Genomic DNA, 18480 nt, shown 5'->3' on the forward strand with positions numbered 1-18480 from the left:
ATAGCTGTTGCAAGATTTGTTTTCCTTTAAGGATGAAGGGTGCCACAAATCCCAGTGGATCATACACTGATGCTACTGTGCACAGGATTCCTCTTCTTGTCATTGGGTGCTCTTTGACTGTTATCCTGAACTGAAACTCATCAGAAGAGATGCACCACATAACACCAAGTGCTCTTTCCATCAGTGGCTCTCCAAGTGCTAGATCCAAATCTTTAACACTGTCAGCACACTCCTCTCTGGGCAGCGACTTTAACACATTGTCACTGTTTGAAACAAATTTGTGTAATCTTAATTTGCCTGTGCTACACAGCTCTCTTGCTTCTTTTACTAATTTGATTGCTTCTGCTTCAGATTTAACACTTACAAATTTCTTTGAATGAACTTCACTGTGTTTGGAGAGAACTTTCCCTCACCTTGTGTGGCTAGATGTTTTAAACCAAAATTGGCACAACCAGGTGAAGAAGCTGCACCAAACAGGTGAACCTTCATGCGATAGACTGAGGGGGGAACACTTAGATCACCATGCTCCCACCATAGGAAGCGTAAATAATCCTGGTCTTGGGGCGTTACATGGAACTGGTGAAACATACGTTCCACGTCGCACATTACAGCCACTGATCCTTTCCTGAACCTACAGAGTACTCCCACTAAAGTGTTTGTTAGGTCAGGCCCTGTAAGCAGGTGTTCATTTAGCGAAGTGTCTTGATATTGTGCAGAGCAGTCAAAAACTACACGAATCTTGCCAGGCTTTTGAGGGTGGTATACCCCATGGTGGGGAATATACCAGGCAGGGGAATTACAGAGTTCTTTCTGTGGCACTTTCTCTGCGTCACCACTTGCAATAATGTCCTCCATGAACCTTACATAATCAGAGAAGTACCTTTGATCCCTTATGAATCTGCGTTTGAGACTGTTTAAGCGTTGCATTGCACATGACGTGTTGTTGGGAAGATTTGGTCTGTCGTTTTTGAAAGGCAGGGGCATTTCAAAATGTCCATCCTGCTTTTGTTTTATTCCTTCTTGTAGCTTTCTTATGAAGCAGACATCTTCTTGTGAAATGCTTGTTTCTTCCACTGCTTTCTCTGTAAAATCTGCTTCAAGAGCTTTGATTACATCTGGTCCTGTTACTTCTTTTACTTGTGTCTTGCAGATGTAATGAACCTTATTCTTTAGCTTCATGGTTGGCTCAGTCTCTGGTATTACTTGCTTTACAGTGATGCGATGGCTTACTCCAATAACATCGCTGCCTGCATCAACTAAATCACAGTAACTTATGATGCTCCAGCCCAAATCTGTTTTCTGGGCATAAGGTTGGTTTTCTTCACCACATATGACTTCTCTGGGCATTAAAGCTTGTGTACAGTTGTAGCCTAACAGGAGTCCTATCTCACAGTCCAATGGTGGAGCAATGTATTCAGAGAGATGTTCCAAATGTGGCCATGACCTTGCCGTGTCTGGAGTAGGAATATGGCTACGATTGGCAGGTATAAAATCACGTGTGTAAGCAATTGGCACAGTGAGTTTCTTTTTGGAAAACAATCCTCTTATTTGCAGAGCTTCAAGCTTTGTACATGGTACAATTGTTTTCTTGGATGACATCGTAGATAATTTTAGCTTAACCTGGGTTTTAACTGTGTCCAGATTGTTTGCTACTTCATTGAGAATAAAAGATGAATCACTCTGTGTGTCCAGCAGAGCGTAGGTAAGTATTTCTTTGCTTGGCTCATTTTGTGTGGATACATAAACAGGTACTATTGCAGATGTCTGTGTGTTTCTACTTTCATGAGTCACTCTGTTAGATGTAATTTCGTTAACTGCGTCTTGTGACTGTGTTACCTGTTGCTGAGTTTCCTTCCGTTCAGCTGCTTCTTGGTCTTTCGGTTGTTCTTTCTTTGTCTCTTGTCTTTGTCTTTCTTCATGCAGACATGTGGGATGTCGTTTGGAGCATGTGTTGCATGTCATTCGGTTGCTGCAGTTCTTGGAGAAATGACCACTATTTAAACAGCCAAAACATAGTTTTTCACCTTGAATGAACTTGATTCTCTCAGTAACTGGTTTCTCAGTAAACTTACGACATTTGTATAAGCTGTGTCCTGCTCTTTTACAAAACACACAATAACCCATGCTTCTTTCTGTAGAGATAGTTGTGAAGATTTTTGCTGTATCTTGTTTCTTGTGAATGGGTGTAATTTGAGGTTTTGTCTTTGGTTTGTCAAATTCACTTTGTCTTATAGCTTGATATGATGTAATGGGATTACATGCAATACTTGCCTCCATTGACAGGAATGTTACAAAGTAACTGAAACGGGGGAACTGTCTGTGCTCCAGCTGATACTCTGTAGCCTTTCGGTTCCATCTGTTGCTCAACCAGTCTGGCAGTTTAGCAGCAAGTCTTTGATTCTCTATCCCATCATTGAGGACGTTCAGATTCTCATTAGTAGTCATTGCAGATTGACAGCTTTGTAAAAAATCCACAAACTTTCTCAACTCTGCACTATCTTTACATTGGAGCCTTGGCCATGTGTGCAACTTGTCCCTAAATGCCTTAGCGATGACAAAAGGCTCTCCATAACGTTCATTGAGCATATTCCATGCTGCTATATAGGAATCTTCAGAGCCAATCAGAAAATAGCCTTCTAAGGCTTCTTTAACACATCCACCTACATACTTCTGTAGGAAAAATATCTTTTCTGCAATGGGGATGTTCTTTCTCTCTACTGGAGTCTGAAAGGATGCTTTCCAATGTTTAAACTTAAGTGGATCCCCACTAAATACTGAGGGTTCTGGAATAGGTAGCCTATTAGCTGACATAGCTTCTGCCAAAACATTTACAAGCTCACCTGTGCTCTCATGGATGACATTTAACTGTTGTGGTGGCTGTGTGGGTTGATTAGCAGTGTTCTTGAACTCAGTTACCTGTATGTTTGCAGGACTTGGAGTGATGCTTTCTTGCTTTACTGAAAAGTAGTCCTCTTCATAAACTTGTAATTTTGCCTTTGCTGCATTGAGTCCTTTCAGATTTTCCAGTCTTTGAATTTCCCTTTTTAAGTCCTCGACTGACTTTCTCCTTGCAGCACTTTCCTCTTGTTGTCTCTTTATCACAGCTGCCTTTTCTTTTTCTCTTTTCAACTTGCGTTCTGATTCCTCTCTTTCCTCTAGCTGGAGTTGTGACATCACAGCAGCTTGCTGTTCTGCAGTTATGCGTTTGTCTTCTTCTTCTATGGTTTGGATTTTTTCTCTGAATTTCTCTTGTTCAGTCATTATCTTAAGCACAGCCTTTGTGGCTTCATACTCCGCTGCAGCTTCTTGTCTTTTGGCGGAGGAGCCATTAGAAACAGCTGAACATGCTTTAAACAGACTATGAACTGAGACACTAGCTGAGCTAGAAGATGTAAATACAGAACTGGCATCAGGCCAAACAATCTCCTCCTTATTTGTTCCCTCAACATGGCACTGGATGTTTTGCAAAACTACTTTAGTCACTGATGTACATTTGTCTAACTTGGAACGCATATTATGAGGTGGTCCATCCTTTGCTCTGTATTGGTCATAAATATCATTAAGAGCAGCTAGTTCTCTTTGCACAATGTCCATGTGATCTTCAAGGATGTCAACAGGATCTCCTTTAATAACAGATTTTTTAGCAACTTTAATTAATGCTTTCCATCTGTCATAAGTGCTTTCAAAGTGACGTTGTAACACCTGTAGTTTTTCTTTATGGAATTCTCTTCCTTTTCCTGTTAGCATGCGAGGTCTTTCACTCCTACGCAGCTCTTCTTGCCCAGATTGAATTAAAAAGGTTTCATCTACTTGCTCACCTACGGCAGCCTTTTCTGCATCAGCAAGTGTTTCTGTTTCATTTGTTTCTGACATTTTGTTTTACTTGGAATGTTATGGATTTTTACTTGGTGAAAATCTCCTTTTAACTTGACTTAAATTCACTTTGAACTTTGTTGCATTATTTCCCTTCCCGTTACCTTTTGTGCTGTTGTTGTCAGGCTTCACACAGTTCCTTGTTGTTACTCCCTCCTTGTGTCACTTCCCAAACATTAACTTAAATGTCTGGCTTCTGCACGTCTTTATGAAGAAGCAACAGATGAACGTGTGTCCATTAATTTTGCAGCAGCTTGGTCTTTGGTGCAATGACGCGATGTGTCCACCAGAGGGCCGGGAATCATGCAGCTCCGAGTTCGACTATCACTTCCACCTCTTCTTGACGGCAATAAAGAGTTCGGTACTGCTGGTGTGAAGTCAGCTTTATTAAAATTCTTCTTATAATTTATTTTCCACTGACACCAAAACCACCGTCGAACTAAAATACAACATAAACTTAAATGAGATGGTTTCATGAGTACAAAATGACATAAAAAATTATATAAATACATATAAACATACCTCGCTGGCTGACCCTTCCTTTTGAGGTAGAAATGAGAAATAAAGGACCTTTTAAACTAAAATTTCTCTGTAAAACTTCTTGCAAATGTCATGCCTTCATGCTGTGTGCATCCTTTTCTTCTAGTTTTTCAGCGAACATGCTAGATTCCACACTTCCTAAAGAGGCCTTTCAAAATAAGACTCATAACAAAAAATTGCATAATACAAAGTAAACAAACAGCAGAGGTGAATAGCTGGTGCCTGCTAGGATTGTTAGCCTCACTTTGGGGCTTGTTTTAAACTTTATGGATCTTTTTCTAATTCCCATCAGCATGTTCAGTTTGGGGATAGGATACTTTGAAAACTCCATTATAGTTTTCAGGATAATAATCAGTACATGTTTATTAGGACAAGATTTAATTCAACAAATGTTTGCTATTATAATTTTTTTTCTTTCACATCAGGACAGATTCATGTGTTTCATACATACTTAATTATTCCTGCATAAATGTGAACAATATGCAGCTCCAAAAACTTACTTGCATACCCAGAGTAGGGTTAGTCTACCCTCTAGTGGTGACAGATTAAATTCTCCATAGTACAGTCACAACGTTTGTCAATGTTATCTACTGTTTGTTTCTTTTTACTTAAATGATACTAATTTCAACTGACTGTGTGATGTTATGGTTGTAATGATTATGTTTTTAATCAGAAAAGCAAGCTGACGTGTCACTATCTGGAATAACAGGTTATGTTTCTGCTCAGATCAAATAAAGTTCCGCTCTGAATCTTCTTTGTCATTAATTTTAATAATAAAACCAGATCTTTTTTTCTGATCTGGTAAGATCAGATTAGTGTGCATGGCCTTTCACAAGAATGCCATGCTGGTTCTGCCACAGGAAGTGTGATGTTGACATTGATGGTGATATGAAACATTTAAAAGAGCTGTCTGCTGATGGCCTAGTGCTATGTTTAGTGTGGTGATGAGGAGAGAATACTGTAGTCTTTAATTACCAACCTTATTTGATTTCTGCTGTCTATACCAGGCTGTGGAGAGTAGTAGGGTAGGGACATGGATTTTATAATAACATATTTTATAAAATATTATAAAATACATATTTTTATGTTATTTTTTTAGGAAACCACACACATACAAAGATGCCATCCTTATGTGTGTGCCCTAAAATAGTAGAGGAGGCAAAAATGGATCAGCTTCCAACCCCTTTGTCTCTGTCTGTCCTCAAGAAGTACTTTGCACGTGTTCATGTGTGAACTTTTTGACAAAACCTGAAACTAGCACCTTTTAGTCTCTGTATTACATTATATATTAAGTAATTACATCGTTATTTGTCTACATATTGAATGAAATTGGTTTAAAAAAATAACTAATAATAGATATTCCCTATTTTGTTTTACATGCTTAGTGAAATGTTCATAGAAATCAAATGTTTGGCAATCGCAGCTTACCTTTATCAGTGGTAGTTTTATCATCTATTGCAAAAACTAAGTTCCTCAGGAAGTCTCAAATGGATAATTCTCTTGAAATTACCTTCGCTTTAGGAAAATATTTCAAGTCAAGCTGTCTTTCTACAGTCTTTTTTAAATCATGCAAAACTAAATAATGCTTTTTCAATGATATCTCTCTCTGTATACCCAGACATTTTATCAGGAATGACTTGTGAGAGGCCATTTAGAGATGTGCCAAAAAACATATCATTCCATTTGTCTAAAACTACTCTTTCAGTCAGTTTTGCTCATATATATAGCAATTTTTCTTCTATATCTTTATTTTAACAAATAGTTCTGTAAGGGTTGCATCATCATACAAACTGTATAGCTAAAAATGTAACTGTATAAATATAAAAACATAACTCCCAGGTAAGTTTAATTTTTTCATCTAATACAAGAAGTGAAAAAGAAACAAAAAATTATTAAAATAGATAGAAAAATACTTAAAATATAAGAATTATTGTAAAGATAAACAATGTCTGTGCATTATATTTAAAATCAATCATCAAATACTAGTCAGCGCTTTAAATAGTTATTCTTCTTTTCTTGAAAAATAAAATAAAGAAGCTAAAGGCTCAAAATACAAAAGTGTAGTTTAACTTTTATATATAGGTTATATTGGTCTATATCTGAAAAACTATAATCTTTAAAAATTCATTTGGTGTTAAAGAAACAATATTAGCCAAATAATGTTTGAATATAGTACAGCACGAATTTAAACCTACTTTCAGCCCCGCTCTTTATGTCATCCAAGACGACATTAATTAATTTCTAAGGGTTTTTACAGTCTGTTTATTTACCTCAGTGACATTTATGTGCTAAATCATAAGATGTCTGTATGTTTATATTTACCAGTAGAAGTTGTTACTTGTTAAATTTTTTCTGACCTTGTAATTAGAAATACATGATACATTTGTTTGTAGAAGTATGTCAGTATCTTCTATGTATGTCAAATAAAAATAAATTAAAAGAAGCTGTAACTGTCCATGTCATGTTTTTTTTTTTTTTTTGGGGGGGGGGGGGGGGGGGGGGGGGGTTGTTAAAAAGCAAATGCTAAAGGAGAGAGATGATTTGGAACAGTAGAAAAGCAAAAACACCAAGGGCTTCATAAAACTGCAAACTCAGCTCACTTCTGCGCTCTGGTGGAAATACAATGTAACTACAACTAATGTTGTACAGGTTATATAGTTAACATTTCTTAAACTTTACCCTAGACAAGCTTTATTATCATTTTGTATACACAGAGTGATTACAATCCCGAAATTTCATTTTCTACAGCTTTCACAACATTTCCATTCCTCAAAGTGCAGCAGCGATCAAATGTAAACATTATGGGAGAAAGAAAACTAAAACCATATGGTGCAAAAACAAAACAAACAAAAAAAAGGAATGATATGGTCATATGATGTAGAGACTGTGACAAATTTCAGTGTTTCTCAACAGTTCAGCTGTTTGATGGTGGTGGGGAAGAAGCTGTTTCGGAATCTGCAGAACCTGCATTGAATGCTGCAAAGCCTCTTCCCACAGGGCAGCAGGGATAACAGTCCATGGTGGGTGTGTGTGCCAATTGTGCCATTTTGAGGGAGTTTTTTATTTTATTTTATCATCCCACTTTGGGGATGGACAAACATAAGGTCAGGGGGTGCTCAGGATCTCAGACAGGAGCAGGGGAGGATCAGAGCGAGGAAACCAGCAGAGACCAAACTAGAACCTTGTAGGGGTTCTAACAGATGGGACCAGCTTTAGTGTCCAGAGAAAACAAAGAAAGTTTAGGGCAGGAACCTGGAAATAGGGTGCACCAGAGCCGGGCAGAAATTGTTGGTCATTTCCCCCTCTGGAAGCGAAGAGTGGGGGATCCTTGTTAGAGACGTCAAAAGTATTAATATTATTAATAATTCTATAAAATATTACTCAAGTAGAAGAATAAATCCTACTGTTTAAAAGTGTTTTTGTAGAAGTTGGAGAATCAACTTAGGCTTTTTACTAAAGTAAAAGTAAGATTTTTAAAAATGGAGCCTAGGCGGAAGTTCAACTGAAGAAACTCATTGCTTTCCTACATCCACCTGCGACACAGCCAATCAACTTTGAGGCACGCCTCCACGAAAGCCAGTCGGCATCCAAAGTTCATCTTAAAAGGCCTCCGATACACACCTGTCTGCTTTTGTGACCCCGTTTCAACCCACCTCCAGCCCCTCCTCCACCATCGTAGCTAAAGCTTCATCAGAGTGTCATTCCTCCCGGACTCTTACTCCATTCTGTCATGATCTGGCCTGTTTGCTCTCCCTTAATTAGTAATTCCTCTCACCTGTTTCCTGTGGTTTATATTCAGTTCAGCCTGAGCATTCAGTGCCAGATCATTGCTTGTCTTTTTGTTAGTCTGTCCAGTTTTATTTGGTTCATGTCCTGGATCCTAGCTGCCAGTGGATAGAGGGTTTTTGTGTTTGTCTCGTCTCCTGATCGTCCACTGTTCCTCCCCCACGGAGTCCTCTGGGTTTTTGGCTCATTATGGGGGGAGGTTCAGTTTTTATCAAAGTAAGCCTGGCTCCAGGGTGGAGACCAGTTTAAAGTCCAGCTTCAAGTTCCGGTTCCTACGTCCTGTCTCGGCTACCCTCTTCCACTGAGCCTGACTGTCTCTCCTGTCTCAGCTTAACCGGTCTGGCAGAAGACCGCCATGATGAGCCTGGTTCTGCCACAGGTTTCTTCCCAACAAGGAGTTTTTCCTCTCCACTGTCGCTTTATGCTTGTTCATCATGGACAGGTTCATAGAACCTGTGATAGCCAACTGGACCTCCATGTTCCAGGTCCCTGAGTGAAGCTCTAGTATCAGCTCACGCAGTCCACTGGATCTCCCCATAAAGCTCAGCAGACCGTCTCGCCAACCAGCAGTCTACAAACTGACCAACTTCATCTATTTTCACTCCACCACCAGATACAGGCCTTGGGGGGAAAACAGCTCTGTTATTTGCTGTAAGGAGATGATGTAAAAATGTATTGAAAAATAGTTACTCCAGTAAAATACATTTAGACAAAATTTCTACTTAAGTAACGTAACAAAGTATACTTTGTTAGTTGACACCTCTGATCCTAGTAGGGCAGCTGTAGATTAGAGCAATCCAGCAAGCGGAGTGTAGAGCAGAGAGGAGGTGCAGCATCTAGCCAGAAAATGGCTGGAGCTAAGGGAGGAGGATGGGTGATGAATCATTTTTAATGGTCTTTCTAAGGCTGGAATAAAACAGCTTTTAGCAATCCACCCACAAACCGTTTAATAGTACTCCTTACTTCAATACACAAATGTTCAGATTTTTCATCTCCGGTGACCATCACTTTGCATTCATTCCAAGTATTTCAACGCTGCTGCATCACTGAAATTCCCCAGTTGTTCCTGCTGCCTAGCTAGAAATGTATCGATCATATCACTTTGCATGGCAGTGCTCCTGAACATGCCTCTATAAAGATATAAAACAGCTTTATTGCACCTTTAAACACACCAATGCTTGTTCTGAACCCGGCTGTTTTTATTCTGGGATCTTCTCAGAGTATGCAATGTAAACACAATTTATTCTAGTCATGTTTTTACCAAAATCTTTGATATTAAGCACAAACTTGTAGAGGAATTAGTTTATTTCACCCTAGGTCTGCTTTGTGAGTACTGATATGAAAGCATTGGCCCCAATCTTAAGTTTTCCCATCTATTAATCCAAAGAAACACCCTCTGAGGATGTGGCCTATGCACTTTGTGCAGCAGTGGTGGACACACCACAACCCCAGAGTTTTCCTACTTCTAACATAACCACAATTTCATTTTAAAGTGTTGGAATGTCCATATAGCTGACTTGCACATTATGTACATAGACAAAACACAATGAGCTGTAACTATAAACAGAAAATAAACCTTTAAAAGAATTATGTTTCAACAGGCTGTATGATTAGAATCACAAAGGAAAACCTGAAGCATAAGACTTACAGGCACCAGGTTTACATTTTTCGCAAAATTTGTTGCACAGACCCAATGCCAGTTTTACTGACTTAGGACAAACAGAGCAGGCATTGTTACTGCGACTTGATCTTACTTTTTATCAGATAAACAACAAACAACAACAGGACAGGGTCTCTCAACTTGTGTTATCCAAACTGTACTTCCATGTTCCAGGTACCTGAGTGAAGCTGTAGTATCAGCTCACGCAATCCACTGGATCTCTCCATAAAGCTCAGCAGACCATCTCGCTAACCAGCAGTCTACAAACTGACCAAACTGACTGTTGTGATTCAGTCAGTGAAGCATTCTGTCTTATGACCTGATCAATTGTCCTGTCAGAACAATACTCTGTTTTGTAACACACCCCATGTGTTATGTTCTGTTAATAAATAAGGCACTGCAGGAGGGGGGTCGGAGAGAGAGAGTAGTGTGTTGGGTTGCAGCTCTTTCTCCCCTTCTGCAGAAGCTGTTGAAAATCCCTTTCTGTGTGGTCTCAGTCCTTCTTTTACAAACCCACATTTATGAACCTAACATTATTGGTACCGAAACCCGGGAGTCAAGATCCAATTGTCCAGGACCGTGCGGGACCAAGGCCAAGAATCTGTTGACAGCCGTCCTCCCTTCGCCGGACGGGGCCAATAGGTTGGTCCAGCCCTGCCCTGGGCATCCTGGTGACGACTCCCTGAGGACTGATCTGCACAGCAAAGGGTAGGCCTAAAGCTTTTGATCAAAAGTTGGTCTGGGACCATTTAAGTTACTGCTGTAATCGCAAGAATATTTGACGAGACGGAGTCTCGTTCACAGATCTGGTATCTGGGTATTCTGTGCGTTTGAGTCTGGGACTCTGTGTTGTTCCCAAGATAGTAAGGTTTGCAGCTGCTGAAGCAGGGATATTTGATGAAACCAAGTTTCATTGACAGATCTGGGACTGGGTATCTGGTGCGTGCAAGGGCCTGTGCGTGTGGAGTCTGGGACTCCAAAGTGTACAAAGAAATAGATAAAAAAAACTGCAGTGAATAGCATTTTTAAACAATTTTTAAAAGAATAAAGTAGGCCTTAAAAGCAGTGACTGTGTGAAAGTGTGTGAGGAAACAATCAAACATTTAGGTTCCACTGTTTCATACCAAAACAGCAGGAGTAAATACAGTACAGCTCTTGTGGATGCAGAGGCAAGAATTTCTCACCTGAAAAGGTAGAAGCAGAAATTACAACAACAGTTTTTGGGTGCTGTCCTGCTGAATAAACATCCAGTGCTTACAATACCCTGATGTTTGTACTGGACTAAATTCTTTTAAATGGGTAAAGGTCAAAGTAAATTTAGAGATAATTTAAAATCCAACGATTAGAAGTTTGTAGAAGTGCAAGATCCAACAAAAAATAAACACTTAAATATATGGATTAATAACTATGGGTTTGAGGGATGCCTCTATTCCCAAAAATAAAATAATAGAACTTAAGGATAAAATAACTAAAGAGAGCCAGGGAGGTAAAAGAATTAAAAAAGATGGGTTCAGGAAAGAGTAAAGAGAAGATCATAAAGGAAAATCGATGTAGAAACGTTGTAGAAACGGTGTAGGGTAGGGGGGGGGGGTGGTCAGTGGAGCAGTGACTGCAGCGCTGACTTCAGCTGACAGCCTTCCTAATGCGCCTGCATGGTCTCCAACAAAAAAATTTGAAATAAATAACCCACCAGAAAATTACTTTAGTCATGCCAGCTACATACAGAAAAGAATTAGAGGGGTTAAATAAGTGGATTGTGCAAGCTAAACATAGAAAAAGCCTGCGAGTTCACGACTCTATGGAAACCGCGGCAGACCAAACCAGATGAAAGTGCGCATTCAGCTCGGCAAAGAACTCATGCTCTTCCTCAACACTGAAGTCCTCAGACATTTTTCTTTCGTTGTTTCTTTCTTTGCACAGGTAAACAGCACATTTCTTCTTCTACGCTTGCATTATCGGCAGAGCAGACGCTGAATGCGCACTTTCATCTGGTTTGGTCTGCCGGCTTCCGTAGCGCCGTGAATGCGCAGGCGCGCGCTTTCAGGAAATCATATGCACTACTGTTTATGCTCTAAAAACATTCTAAATGACTTCGTTTCGAGTAAATTCTGTATGCTACCCACTCAGGACACTTGGAATACATTGGACGAGCAGCATGGAGGAATATTGACACGTTTTTTGTGGACTTTTATGGACCTTTCTGCCTCAGGCGCCATAGACCTCCATTATTTGAATGTCAGCAGACAGCAAGAAGCCTCCCAGATCTCCAGATGCATTTGAGATATCAAAAAAGTACTCCAGAGTGTTGTTCAGCATGGGGGTGAGTAGAAAATGAAGGCTAATCATGTTTTGGGTGTACTATTCCTTTAACCGGTCTGGCAGAAGACTGCCATGATGAGCCTGGTTCTGCCACAGGTTTCTTCCCAACAAGGAGTTTTTCCTCTCCACTGTCGCTTTATGCTTGTTCATCATGGACAGGTTCATAGAACCTGTGATAGCCAACTGGACTTCCATGTTCCAGGTCCCTGAGTGAAGCTCTAGTATCAGCTCACGCAGTCCACTGGATCTCCCCATAAAGCTCAGCAGACCGTCTCGCCAACCAGCAGTCTACAAACTGACCAACTTCATCTATTTTCACTCCACCACCAGATACAGGCCTTGGGGGGAAAACAGCTCTGTTCTTTGCTGTAAGGAGAGGATGTAAAAATGTATTGAAAAAATAATTACTCCAGTAAAATACATTTAGACAAATTTTCTACTTAAGTAACGTAACAAAGTATACTTTGTTACTCCAGAGTGTTGTTCAGCATGGGGGTGAGTAGAAAATGAAGGCTAATCATGTTTTGGGTGTACTATTCCTTTAATTGCTCTTTACTTGTGACAGTGTAACGTCAATAAAACACTGGGAAAAAAAGAGACGACCCATTTATATATAGGTTAGTGACTGCAACTCAAAATTTAAATTAAAAATTAGTGCAGAAAAATGCATCATAAGCAGTATTGATAAAACGGACGCGAAACTGCTTTGGCTAAATACATTAGCAGTGACAGGTTGTTAGAGATACAGTAGTTTTTCTGATGCATTTTTTTACCATGTGGCTTGAAGATCGCGTAGCAAACAGTGAAATAGAAGGTCTGGAAGTGAAACTAAAATAAATGGTCCACACTACAGTATGAGATCAATGAATAATGTACACCAATCATGTTGTACACAATTGGTTCCTGACACATCAATCATGGTTGTCTGCTTGTGCCTCCCTCCTGTGTGTGTACCCTGACACTGTTAGGATTCCAGTTTGTGTTTGTCTTCAGTTTGTTTTTTGTGTTTTCCTCTCTCCACCACCAGGCGGTGCGCTGTCTTCATTGGGCCTCCCATAACACCTGCGGCTTGTTTGGTCATTACCAGCGGAGTAATGAGCAGCGGGCTGTGACCACCTCGACGCCAGAGTGTTTGCCAGTATTTGGTACTCTAGCCAAACTGTGATTAGCAGAGTCTAACCTTAGCATTTGTTCTTAGCATTTGATCTAAGGACAAACCAAGAGCCCCCCAAAAGTGAGTAAAGAATGTGCATGCTGCTTTATTTTTTATGCTTGTACATGTTTAGTTTTGATGTGCGGCTGAAAATATCGTCAGTGCAGTCAGTTCATCCAGATTACCATCCTGCCCTCAAATATTATTTCTGTCTGAGCCGCTCAGGCCCCTGTACACCGGCGGTGCGCTGTCACTACGAATCCAATTCAACAACAGCCTCTGGCCCTGGTTGCCTCTTCACAGTTTGCTGCATCGGCTGGAAGGCATTTTTCATGTACGTAATCCAAACTGCAGGTACCAGGATAATAAAAGCGAACATGTTTTGCTGGCTGATTTTGGTATTTTAAGTTAATTTAGGCGTTAATTAACTGTTTCAGAGGAGTGATCATAGCACTCTGCATAATCATTGCTGTGCCTGTGTCCCTGCAAACTCCCAGATCAGTGACGCAATACTTCAGCTGCTCAGACGCTCTGCTCCTGCTGCTCTAGATGCGCTGCAGGATCTTTTGCTGCACCGTGATGCGGGTCAACCATTGACTTTGCATGTAAACTAGCTGCTTTTGCTGCCTCTGCTGCTTTAGGTGTGAACGTAGCATTATGTTGTTGTTAACTCGTATAACGAGCACTCCTGGCTTGTTTCTTCTTGATCTCATCTGCACACCTCGACAGACAGCTTGCATGTTCATGTGTTTTGAAGGCGTGGTTTCAAGGGATGGTCTGAAGAGAGAGGTATGGTTTTGTATGTTCAAAAATGTAGCTTGCTGGAACCGTATTTCCAAAAACTCCTACAGCACCTTTAAAGCTGTTAAGTCTGTCTGAATTATAGTTAGTTTACTCGGCAAGAGTCTCTCTTACGTGTGTCAAGTTTTTTGGGGGAATAGAAGTTTAACTGACACGACAGAGGTGTGGGAAGAACATTTTCATCAGTCTTATTTTAAGCGTGACATGAGGCTTACTCTGTGTAAATAATGCTGCCTTTATGTGTTATTGTAATCATGGTGAGTATGAGAAGCCAAAATCAAAATTTCTTTATCTGTATTTATCAAACTCTTGCTGCAGCATTTGAGATAAGCTGATGGCTTTGTATAGTATGTGGAAAGCTTGTGGAGTTCTCAGAAATAAAAACTTAAAATAGTCCAGTCTTGAAATAACAAATGCTGTCTTTTTGAGCATCACCCCAGGACCCGATATTTATATATTTTGCAATATTCCAGCAATAAAAGCAAGGAATACCTTTTCAATATGGGACTGATAGGAAAACTCTTGATCAAAAATGACAAGAATATTTTTTATGTTATTATCGGAAGCCAATTTTATGCCATCAAGATGAAGTGACAGAGTTTCTTTTTCAGAGACTCTGGTCCAAAGACAATTACTTCATATTTTTAATCAGCATACAAAAGCAGAATGTTCAGTCATTCAGGTTTTTATTTCTTTAAGTAATTCCTGTCGTCTGTCAGACAAATACCTACCAAGTGCTGTTTCATTAAAATGTTACAAGCCTTTCTTAAACAATGTTTTCATCAAAGGTATCAAAGGCAGCACTCTGTTCTAACAGCATGAGCACCGGGTCTATTATGAGAGGCCATGAGAATTTCATTGTCTCGATGAGCTCTAAAATATCAAGAATTGTCTGCTCAATAAACTGTTAAAAACAGTTTCTATCATCCTGTGTGGTTTTCTTGCATATGGGTCAAGATTTGATTACTATAGACTTTCCTATTTTGACCAAAATAATACCTTAAAATCCACATGGCAATAATTATAGAATAAGGTCTTAGTTCTGTTACACTGGTAGCCAAGTAATCAACATTTCGTTGTCAAGATTCACCTTGTGTTTTTTTGTGCAATGACAACAAAGGAAGTCTAAGTCTCTAAGTCTCATTTTTGGTCTAAAAAGACATAACATCATCAACACCATTACAAGACATTAAGGACTGTTGAGGCATGTTTATTGTAAAAAAGTCGTAAAGCCCAGGGTTAAAAACCATTGCGCTACTATAAGGAATGAAACAAATGAAATTATGCTCCCATTAAAAAAGCCATTTAGCTTTGAGAGACATAATTTATTCATTGGATTCCCACAGTAATTGCTTTCTAAGGGTATCAACAAAACTATTAATGCATTAATGGTGAAATTGCATCAGAAAGCTAAAGTGATTCATTTCCTTTAGACAGCTGCCTCTAAGTACTAGATGATAAAAACTTAATGTGACACCAGAAAATTTATTTCCAGTACATTTTACCAGCTGGAGAACAACCATAGAATAAATAATCTTCCTGCGGCATAGGACCTATTTTGAGCTATTTACATGTAAGTTTACATTTCATCCATTAATTTATACAGTGTGCTGGGTATTTCTAAGGACTGCTGTTAACCTGATAGCAATTATGCTTTTTAGTGAACCCAACTAGGATATTTATTTTTGCTTTTTTTAAGTGTATATATGCTATTCAACCACAACGGGATAAAAGCCTTAGTCTTAATGTTAGAGCCTTTGTTTCAGAGTTCAGTTGGGTAAATGCTTAGCCATTGAAGAGAAGACCTGACAAAGCTGAGCTCTGTAAATTGAGCAGGTAGGACAGTTGGGTTCAAATGAAACAGGTTACTGGTAAATAAATGATCCCACTGAGTTATTGCTCCAAAGGTCAGGGAAGTGGAGCCTACCTACTAAAACCTACAAACATTTCAGAAAGAAATAAAGCTAATAACAGTCAATAATAAAACACCCTTTAACAGATGAAGCAGGGATGTTTCTGTACAGAACTTTAAAATCATATCTTTTTAACAAGGTTTCATTGGTACAGTGTGCAATTTTGGAGTAAATGCATTTTTGCATTTTGATAAAAACATCATCTACAATGTAGTTCAATAATACTACACCATGAGAGACAAATTCTGTTGCCTCTTCATATTCATATCAACTCTTTGTAAATATAACCCAGATGTTATGATTTGTCTTCTCTTTTCTTTTTCTTTTTCTTTTTTTTTTTTTTTTTTACAAAAAGTCATTGTTCCTTTTGGATTTTAGTAAAAACTATGACTCACACAAAAGTAAACTGAAACCTTGATCCCAACACTGATGTGATGTGCACTACAGAGCTTTTTACAGAGAATATTCAACAATAAATGGGGAGAACTTGGTCAAACTCATTATGATCTCACGTCTGTCTGCAGATGATGTATGAAGAAATGGAAGCATTCCAGTTCAACAAATCAAATTTCAGCAAAGGCGGCAATGACAGCGACAGCCCTCCTGCATTTATCATTAGTCCCCATTCATTCTTGCATGTAGTCCAACTTATCATCATCTGCACCGGTCTTCCTTTGACTCTTATTGTGATTGTTGCAGTTTATTTTCTGGTGAGTCAGGGGTCCTCGGACCCTCCTCTTACAGGTGTGAAATCAAGTTATACTGGCATCGGTACCTGTGTGTATATCAAATAAATAGACAAAATATATTCTATTGCTATTATAAAAAACATCTACAATTACTTCTTTTTTGTTATCCATTTTTTCATATCAAACTGGAATTAGTTTGATATCAAAGAAAGTTTTATCAGTAAGGACTAAGGATGTTCCAACCATAACATTTGTTTGTAACTGATACTGAATTTTAGGAAACAGCCATTTATAAACACAAAGCCCAAGTTTAATGGATTACTATTTTCAATAAATTGTTAAATTATGAATCTCTTGTTTATAAGCTGAAAAGAGGCAGCAAGTCAAATGTCATTTTCTTCAATGTGTTTAATGCAATCTGTATTTTAAAGAATGGCTATGAGTGCAATTTGGTAAATAGTGAACTTCATCTACAGATTCGAGAAGAACGCGTTGCTCCCATCTACATCATCAATCTTCATATTTCTGATCTGATTCAACTGTGTTGCATGGTGTATTGGAAGGAGATTGGAGAGGATCAGGTGAGCGATTGCATCTATTTCTTTGGAGAGATGGCCAGCGTTGGATTCATGGTCTGTATCTCCATGGAAAGGTAAGTTATAAAATGACTGATGTATCATTCTCATTTTGTTTCCAATGATATTATCCTGAATCTGTTTTTTTTAAAGAAAATGTATCTTGTATTACAGGTATTTGATCATCACCAAGCCACTGTGGTACAGATGCAACCGGAACATCAAGCCCGTGGTGGTGGTCTGTCTTGTGGTCTGGATTGCGCCTTTAATTTATGTTATCCCTCTTTATTTTCAAGTAAAATTTGAGCTAAGAGAAACAATTTTTGCAATCTTCCATCTCATCCCTCTCCCCTTGTTTATTTTCTTTTTGGCTGGGACCATCAAAGCGCTTTCTGCAGCTCGCAGCGTCCCTACTGAGGAAAAACAAAGAATCATAGCAATTTTGGTCACAGTCCTGCTAATTTACACACTGTTGTTCATTCCCAATGTCATCTGGTGCCTGGTTGAAGAGGCGAGACAGAATATTTTTAATATTGTGTCGTTCATGCTCCTTAATATAAGTCCTCTTGCTGACTTGACCCTGTACTTCTTCATTAGGAAAGGCGCCATTGATAAGGTTTTGAAATCACTCTGTTGTTGTAAAACAACATTGTATGAAGACACAAACAACACAAGTACTGATAATGTGTAGCTTTTATTTAATGAGCCAGTTTAGGCCTTAAACGGTGACATGAAGGGGCTGTGTTTTACTCAACCGCATTTCTTTCCTTCTTGATTTCGGAACTATACAATTATTGTTACCCTTACATAAACTTGCACATTTCTTGTACGTTGAACAATAACAATCCCTTTTTTCGTCATTTTAATTGTATGTTGTAATTTAATTTGTCGTCTGTAGTTTAATTTGTCGTCTGCATTTATTCCTTTCCTAGCAGACGTGTGTTATACCTAGGAAGCACTCTGATGTTAAGGGTTGTGCCTAAGGACCCTCTAACCACTATAGGGCTGATTATCCTCCGGCAGCAGTGTGTCGCAGTGAGCTTGTGACAGATATTTTTGATTTATGCCCAATTTTGAAGCATGGTCTGCGCTATGTTATTAGACACAAAAGAGACTATCAGGAACTAGGTCTAGATGCGGCCAAGGTGGTGAGGAAATGGGGGCAAGGTTG

General features: G+C 39.1%; 2 protein-coding genes across 2 annotated transcripts; one reads left to right on the top strand and one right to left on the bottom strand.

Moving 5' to 3' along the window:
- Nucleotides 1-924: 924 nt before the first annotated feature.
- Nucleotides 925-4540, bottom strand: LOC119791927. The gene is made up of 3 exons (XM_038298316.1): nt 4396-4540; nt 2917-4312; nt 925-1993 (listed from the first exon to the last, which is right to left on the bottom strand). Exons 2-3 carry the CDS (start codon nt 3871-3873, stop codon nt 1916-1918), a joined length of 1035 nt encoding a protein of 344 aa, XP_038154244.1. The 5' UTR covers nt 3874-4312; nt 4396-4540; the 3' UTR covers nt 925-1915.
- On the top strand, nt 4151-18406 carry LOC119791939 (G-protein coupled receptor 4-like). The gene is made up of 4 exons (XM_038298331.1): nt 4151-4234; nt 16570-16755; nt 17211-17386; nt 17484-18406. The coding sequence occupies exons 1-4, from the start codon at nt 4151-4153 to the stop codon at nt 17998-18000; spliced, it is 963 nt and encodes a 320-aa protein (XP_038154259.1). The 3' UTR covers nt 18001-18406.
- Nucleotides 18407-18480: the final 74 nt, after the last annotated feature.

This window comes from Cyprinodon tularosa, unplaced genomic scaffold, assembly GCF_016077235.1.
Source record: "Cyprinodon tularosa strain WSP-4 unplaced genomic scaffold, ASM1607723v1 ctg406, whole genome shotgun sequence".
In the NCBI taxonomy this organism is placed as follows: Eukaryota; Metazoa; Chordata; class Actinopteri; order Cyprinodontiformes; family Cyprinodontidae; genus Cyprinodon; species Cyprinodon tularosa.